This window comes from Crocuta crocuta, unplaced genomic scaffold (assembly GCF_008692635.1).
Source record: "Crocuta crocuta isolate KB4526 unplaced genomic scaffold, BGI_CrCroc_1.0 scaffold367, whole genome shotgun sequence".
NCBI classification, from domain to species: domain Eukaryota; kingdom Metazoa; phylum Chordata; class Mammalia; order Carnivora; family Hyaenidae; genus Crocuta; species Crocuta crocuta.
Genome location: NW_027527936.1, coordinates 4,467,448 through 4,475,653, shown reverse-complemented (window position 1 = coordinate 4,475,653; position 8,206 = coordinate 4,467,448). Strand labels below are relative to the sequence as shown.

Below are 8,206 nucleotides of genomic sequence, written 5' to 3'. Positions count from 1 at the left end.
CCCCCCCCCCCCACCCACTGGGCACTGTACTAGCCATTTCTCTGTTTAAGATCCTCTTCTTTCTTTGGCGCCTGGATGGCTCAGTCGGTTAAACGTTCGCCTCTGGATCTCAGCTCAGGTCTTGAGCTCAAGTGGTTGTGAGTTCATGCTCTGTGTTGGGTGTGAACTGTACTAAAAAAAAAAATCCTCTTCTTCCATCTGCTGGTGAAATTAGAACAGGGCTGGCAAACTTTTTTTGTAAAGGGCCAGTAAGTATTTTAGGCTTTGTGAACCACATGGCCTCTGTTGCAACTACTCAGCTCTGCTGTTTTAGCAAGAAAGCAGCTATATACACTAAGGAAATGAGTGAGTATAGCTGTGTTCCAATAAAACTTTATTGTGGACAGTCAAATTTGAATTTCATATAAGTCATGTGTTGCAAAATATGATTCTCTTTTTATTTTTTAAACTATTTAAAAATATAAAAACCAATATTATTTTTAGCTTGTGGTTCATATAAAAACAGACAATGGGTTACATTTGGCCCATGGCTTGTAATTTGCTGACATCTGGATTAGAAGGTGAAACTGCACGGAGAAAGTCCTCACTTACTTTTCTCACGTGGGCTATGCCTTTGAGTTACTAGAGAAAGGTGCCCGCTTGTTGGGTTTTTCCAGTGACCCTGTAGTGCCTCGTAAGAGGCTTAAATGACACTTGAGGCGGGACAGAGGAGCGAGCCCTGTGGGAACTGGAGGCACAGGGCTGGCAGGCTGCCTCGGTCTGGTACCTGTTGGTTCACTGCCTATAGCTAGAGTGGTGCTGGCTCTGGACTGGCCAGTCACCCTCACCCCACCTCACAGCTCTGGTGCTGACAGCCCCACCATGTCTGTGTTTCAGAGAACGGCCCCAACCAAGGCGGAAAGGAGATGGGGACACGACAGCCTTTGGTGATTCTCTTAGGCTGGGGTGGCTGCACCGACAAGAACCTTGCTAAGTACAGCGCCATCTACCACAAAAGGGTGAGTACTGCAGACTTGCGGGCACCCAGCACACTGGGGTGCTGCCCCCTGTGGCCTTTCTGTGGGGAACTAGCCTTGGGTGCCCCTCATCCCTGGGCCGCAGTGTGGCAGGCCTGGGAATGGCACGAAGAATAGCCTGTGAGAAAGATGTTGGGGTCAGGGGGACTTTGGCAGGATTATCCCTTCTTGATGCTGCCAGCTCTGTGGCCTGGTCTGTCTCCTTCAGCCCCCTGACCCGCTTTCCCTTCCTTCCTCCTCAAACCCCACAGCAGCCCAGCCCTGCTGTGCTCCCAGCTGTGGAGTGGGCCCAGACCTCAAGTCTGTTGTTGCCCTGATTGGCAGCAAAAGCCTGCGCCAAGCGTGCTGGGCAAAGTGTGTACTCCCAGGATTTTCTCCCTTTCTGATTGGGTGAGTTTCTGTCTTAGGTTGACCATGGACCTTCACGTTCCCATAGTAGAAGGGCCTCTTGGAAAAGAGATTCAGGCTGGAGGTCTTCTTACTTCTTAAGCTATCCCAAGAGTTGGATGTAGAGCTTATGGTAATTGGAGAGAGCCTTAGGAGGGCTGGGTTGTATTTTTTTTTTTTTCTAGGAGAGAGAGAGAGAGAGACAGCGTGAGCAGGGGAGGGTCAGAGAGAGAGGGAGACACAGACTCTGAAATAGGCTCCAGGCTCTGAGCCGGCAGTCAGCACAGAGCCCGACGCGGGGCTCGAACCCACGAACCGCGAGATCATGACCTAAGCGAAAGTCGGATGCTTAACTGACTAAGCCACCCAGGCGCCCCTGGGCTGGGTTGTATTTTGGAAGCCCCTTTCACATCTTTGGCCTCTGGCCTGGCCTCCCAAAACGGAGACAGCAGTGCGGACAGCCCTAGGTGCCACCTGGAAACCCTGGGCTGAGGAGTGGGAATCTCCTGGGAGAAAGGCCAGCCAGTACCCCCCGCCCCCTGCCTCAGCCTCTCTCCACTGACCTCTGTCTGCACTGTGTGCGATGTGTGTGGTGGCCCTGGAACAGGAGAAGGGTTGGGGGGAAAATGTAGTTCTGAGCTTGAGGCCTTTCCCCAACCAACAAGGCTGGTGCTCTGACATTGCTGTTTATGAACGGCCTTGCTCTGTGGGTAGTTTTAGCTGCTTCTGAATTCCACTTGCTGGGCCAGGCTTGTTTGTCTGGCTTCTCCAGTGCACTAAGATCCCTGAGGGCAGGTGGAAGAGTAGGAATAGGTGAGTGTAGCCAGAATGGAGAGTGAAAGAAAGGGCAGGTGTCAGGAGAGGAGGCGGGGGAGGGTCCTGGGGGGATTTCAGCAGGGGTGTGATGTTAGATCGCAGGGAAGGCAGCGGGGTTGAGTCAGCAGGCTGGTGGAGGGGTTGTCTGGGAAAGGAAGGGAGTCAGGACAGGATGGGTATGGAGAAAAAGATTTTCCAAACCTGTACTCCTAATACTATATTATTTAAAAGGAAAGAAAAATACTGCATCTACACATAGAGATGACCTCTGTCTGCTCGTTAGTGCCCCTCCTTTCACCTTTCCTTGTGTATCTTTTATTTACTTAAACCACATCTGTTGGCTACACTGTTTTGCATACTGCCTTTTTTCAGATCGTGAGCTCCACCTTCCCATGTTAATCTGTTTTTCTCTCTTCTGGTTCCTAGTCTATATTCCGATTCTCTCACAGTCTCCAGAATGTCCTTTACAGCTGATTTAGCATCCAATCCAGGATCACCCATGGCATCTAGTTATTTTGTTCCTTAAGACTCTATTATTTTTTACAGATTTTATTTTACTTATTTATTTTTTTAGAGAGAGAGCATGAGTAGGGGAGAGGGGCAGAGGGAGAGAGAGAGAATCCTACATGTGGGGCTTGATCCCATGACCCTGGGATCATGACCTGGGTCGAAATCAAGAGCTGGACGCTCAACTGACTGAGCCACCCAGGCACCCCTTATTTTATTTTTTAAGATTTAATTTTTAAGTAATCTCTACACCTAATGTGGGCCTACCAGAGAATATATCTAGGAGTCCGTGATCCCGAAGGTGCTGGAAGGAAAGCATGATGGGCACTAAAGCTGTCATGGGGTTTGACCATTTGGGAGAGTGTGGGTGACCTTGGTAAGAGCAGTGCAGGGGAGCCAATGGGAAAGGGCGAGATGGAGAGGGCAGGTGTCAAAGACAGTCTAGGAAGGTGGAGAGAGGGTGGGATAGAGTTAGAGCGAGGTGCAATGTAACTGCAGAGGATTTTTTTAAAAATGAGGTTGGTTTGATAGGAATCTAGAGAGAGGAAGAGACTGAAAATACAGGAGAGGGAGGCAGGGACCCTCAGCGGGGCCCTGGGGCTGACTGTGCACAGAGATGGAGAAATGCCTGGCTGGAGGGGTGGGGGGAGACTGGGATCTGACATGCAGGGACTTCTAGGAGCTCCTGACTGGGGAGGTGGCAGCAGAGATGCCAGGCACCTGGGAAACCTCGAAGTGAGGCCCAGACCCAGGGGCGTGGGGAAGCTTGGCATGTGCATGCCCTTCATGGGGGTCGGGGGATGGGTGTTGGGCCCTCACAGGGCGAGCTCTGTGTGTGTGCTCACAGGTGACACGCAGTTAGAGGGCACACGCTTGTGTGTCCTCATAGATGGCATGTTCCCAGGAGTTGCTGTTTGTTTCTGTTTGTGCATGTAGTTCTGCGTGTGAACCCTCCGGCAGGGGAGTGTGTGTATGTGTGTGTGTGTGTGTGTGTGTGTACACTTGAAGGGAGTGCAGCAGGCAAGTGTGTACCCACCAGTGGTATGGGTGCTTGTGGGTGTGTACTGCTGGCTATTGCCTTTTTGTGCACTGACAGATGGTGTGATAGGTACACATGAGTGAGTGGTGGGTGTCACGTGTGTCTGCATCTGTGGGATGGCGATGTGGGTGGGCTTTGTTTAGTTCTAGGAGTTGAGCGTGTGTGGCGGTGTGATGTTGGAGTGTGTTTGCATTTGTGGACAATGCTGTGTGTCGGGTCGGTGGGAATACATTTCACATCCCACTGGGAAGTTAGAACAGAGCACTTTGTGAAGTCTCCCAGAGCTGAGGGGGCAGGTGGCATCGGCGGCCCCCTCTGCAGAGAGAGTCTCAGGAGGGGGGCTTCAGCATGCCAGGGCCTTGGTAGGAACAGTGCCAGGAGGACTTGGGGCAGATATCAGATTGGAGTCAGCGGGAGGGGTGAAGTTGGGGAGCTAGTGGCAGGGTTATTTCAGCTGACCATCGTGTTAAGGTATAGGTCATTCAAGTACTGTGGCCGTGTGACCTCATTAGTACTCCTACCGCTACTCATTGCTGCTACTGTTAGGTTACCTTGTGCCAGGTGCTGTTTTGAGCACTTGAGATACATCTTTTCACTCAATCTTCAGTCTGTGAGACAGATATTATCCTAGTTTACAGTTGGAAACACAGACTCAGGAAGGTGAAGCAGATTTCTCTTCACTCACACTGTTAAGAAGTGGTGCTAGGAATTGAACCCAGACCTGTGTGACCCTAGAGCCCACCTAACTCAGATTCCCCAGACAAAGGGCCCTTTGTCTCTGGAGCAGGACAGTAGGAGAGGGGATTAGGATGCAGGCACATGGCTTTGGCTGCCTTTTCTAACTGACCTAGAAGAGGATCTGTCTGGAGATTCTGAGGCATACTTGACCCAGGCATTGCAAGGTACAGAAGTCTAAGAGAGTTTGGCTCAGATTTTAGAATTTGAGGAACAACAGTGTTTACTACATTTGGAATTTCAGGGCGAGTGGGAGGAGTGATCCAAGTCCTTGGAACCGGATAGATTTGGGTGCCAGGCCCCTATGCCAAAAAGTATGGACTCTGCTCTCAAGGCCCTGCGGGAAGGTGGCAGTGGCCAGAGACACATGATGCAGGGTCCAGCTCACGACTGGCCTCTGGTGGTCAAGACTGGGGCCTGCAGGCTGTATCTTCTGTGTTGGATCTTTACCGGGTGGGGTGTGTGTGGGGGGGGTCCTCCTTGTGCCTGGGAGGGTGGGGATAGTGCTGAGCTGAGTCACTGCAGCAAGGTCTAACCAAGCAGTGAGGGCATAAATATGTCAGAGTGGAGCAGATGAGGGTACAAGGGGGAGGGTGGGAGAGAGACAGGGGGTGGGCCAGAGTGAGACTTTCTTTTGGTCAACTTTGATATTTCCAAAGTGAGCTCCAGACCTCTCATACCATGTTAGGCTGAGTGGTCTTGGCCCAGCATGAAGTGACTATTCCATAAATGGGCCTTGAATGTACCTTCTAGTCTGGAAGGCACCCGTGTCTGTGAGAGGTGAGCTGGTGCCTGGCCACTGTTAAGCTTATGGGCCTCTGGCATTTGGAGCTTCTGGACATCTCTGACCTAGCTGTACTCCCTCACCTCTCGCCCCATCCCTGAGGACCGACCAGGCCTCTCTCCTCTCCCCAGGGCTGCATCGTGATCCGATACACAGCCCCATGGCACATGGTCTTCTTCTCCGAGTCCCTGGGCATCCCTTCACTTCGTGCTTTGGCCCAGAAGCTACTTGAGCTACTCTTTGATTACGAGATTGAGAAGGAGCCCCTGCTCTTCCATGTCTTCAGCAATGCTGGTGTCATGCTGTACCGATACGTGCTGGAGCTCCTGCAGACCCATCGGCGCTTCTGCCACCTGCGTGTGGTGGGCACCATCTTTGACAGCGGTCCTGGTGATAGCAACCTGGTGGGGGCTTTGCGGGCCCTGGCAGCCATCCTGGAGCACCGGCCTGCTGTGCTGCGCCTGCTGCTCCTGGTGGCCTTCGCCCTGGTGGCAATCCTGTTCCATGTCCTGCTCGCTCCACTCACTGCCCTCTTCCACACCCACTTCTATGACAGGCTACTCAATGCAGCCTCTCGCTGGCCTGAGCTCTACCTCTACTCGAGGGCCGACGAGGTGGTCCTGGCCAGGGATGTGGAACGCATGGTGGAGGCACGCCTGGCGCACCAGGTCCTGGTGCGCTCTGTGGACTTTGTATCATCTGCACATGTCAGCCACCTCCGCGACTACCCTGCTTACTACACAAGCCTCTGTGTCAACTTCATGCGCAGCTGTGTCCACCGCTGAGCTCCTTGCCCCACCCAACACCCACCCCCAACTTACTTCTGCTCCAGAAATAAATGCCTGACACCTCCCCACAACCTATATCCATGGGTGGGGTCCTCTCTGCTTCACCTCCCTTACAGCCCTTTGGGACTTTGTGGTCCTGCAGGTAGAGAATTGAGAATTGCCATTGAATTTTAGCAGCCTCTACCCCAGGGACTGTGGTGGTCTGTTTATCCCAGGAACTTAGTGGGTGGAAGTGCCTGGACAGGTCTCTGTAGGAGTCTTGCAGTGGCTGTGTTTAGACACGTGCGAGTCAGGCTGCTGAGTTCTGTGGCATTTAGGCTGTATAGGGTGGGATTGCTGATGAGCCCCAGGGTTGATCTTTAACTTCTTGAAGGGAAGGTGAAGAAGGGAAGGTGAACTTTGTGGGGAGGTGCCGGAAAGTAGAGTCAGGCTGGGGCAGGGGCTACGATTTCTGCCCCAAAGCCCCAGAAGGGCAAAGCCTTGCAGCATGAAGCACCATGCACACAGATGCCACTTAATAGTTCATTCAGAGGGGCTGCTCTGCCCTCACTGCCCCAGGGGAGCCGAGGATGCAGAGGTGGCAGGTCTGCCTGGGTCCGTCACACTGCCAGGAAGCCACTGGTCCAGGAAGGCTGCCAGGTGTGTAACAAGCAGGTGGAGTGGGGAGCAGGAGGACTGCAGCGCCATATAGGAGCTGGGACAAGCTAAGTCCGTAGCCCTGAAGACCAGAACCAGGGCAAGGGGCCACTTGACTAAAACAACAAACTCTATCTTCTTGAGAGACCTACTTGGATCATCTGAAGGCAGGAGAGGTGGCTTCAGCCTTAGAGTTCTGTATCGTCTCTCATTCTATGAGTCACTGCTGCACAATGTTGACACATAGTAGGTACTCAATAAATGTTGATTCAGTGAGCTTACTGTGGTATTCAAGGGACTTGGCGGGACAGGGATGGGCTTTGAGAATTTGACAGACAGTGAAGGAGTTGGCTGGCCAAGTTCTGGGTGGGAGCTGACCCTTGATATTCTCAGGGCTGATGGACTCTGTCTCCAGAGCTGGGCTCAGTCTGCATCTGTCAGCGCTCTGGGACCTCTGGGATCCTTGCCGTCCCTATGCTGTGTGGTTGCATTCCTAGCCATGGCCAACAGGTGGCAGTGCTGCCCGGGTCATGAGACCAAGTCCAGAGGCAGGGTAGGCTTTGTGCCCTCATGCGGGGTTAGCATCCCCTATTTGAAAGCATATAGTTTCCAGGGTGAGAGTAACCAGCCAGCAGGGACCTACTGAGTCCAAGACAAGGAAAGGGGAGAGTTGAGACCTGAAAGGAGCCAGCCAGACGGGACATTACCCTCTTCTCTTCCCAAACTTTAGCCATTACTGGGGCTGCCCTGCTTTGGCAGGCCACATACATTTCCCCGAATCTTGGGCCCCAGGATTCTACTATTTAGGATACTTGATGCCATCAAGCTGGGCATGGGTCTGTGCAGGGCTTTCACTGGGCTCCAACCAGGAGGCAGAGCTGCCAGTCGGATCCTATTCTGTAGTGTATGCACTGCGGGCACCCAGACATTGGTGTATCCAAGGTGGGGAGTTTGGGAAGGTGGACGATGGGACTGGTGTGTGAGAATGTGTAAAGGAAAGGACTCATCTGCAGCTTTGAGCACTTGGCAGAGCACCCAGGATGTGGATTACTCCCTGGCAGTGGGTAGTCTTGGGGATGATGATTTGATAAAGTGCCATCTCCAGTGCTAGCTGGCCAGCTTCAGTTCCCAGACATGAGGGTCCACCTTGGATAATGGGTTTCTGCTGTAGCTATTTGAGGATCTAGGCAGTAGCTATACTGGGGTGTTGGTCACTGGAAAAAAAGTTGCAGGGACTGAGATGGTTCCATTTTCAGTCCCTGGCTCATTTCTGGGGACCAGAAAGGTACACGGGCTTGAGGCTTGCTTTTACCCAAGCTTATAACTGCTTCTGCTCTAGATTGGGGGATAGAGCTTGCATCCCCTCTGTACCCCCAAGCTCTGACCTCTTCTGTGATTAATGAGCTGACGATTCTGCATCGATAAGGAATTAACCTGGAGCCCCTACCCATCAATAGGAGTCCAGGTCCCCAGCCCCACCCCCACCCCCACCGGAGTG

General features: G+C 52.6%; 1 protein-coding gene across 2 annotated transcripts in view; it reads left to right on the top strand.

The window, feature by feature from the left end:
• TMEM53 (transmembrane protein 53) overlaps positions 1-6,147 on the top strand; it is a 19,981-nt gene extending 13,834 nt beyond the window's left edge. For both annotated transcript variants that reach the window (XM_077752077.1, XM_077752076.1), the window contains exons 2-3: positions 877-998; positions 5,416-6,147. In XM_077752077.1, coding sequence (XP_077608203.1) covers positions 877-998; positions 5,416-6,069 — 776 coding nt within the window. In that variant the 3' untranslated portion in view covers positions 6,070-6,147. The remainder of the gene's footprint in view (positions 1-876; positions 999-5,415) is intronic.
• The last annotated feature ends 2,059 nt before the right edge of the window (positions 6,148-8,206 follow it).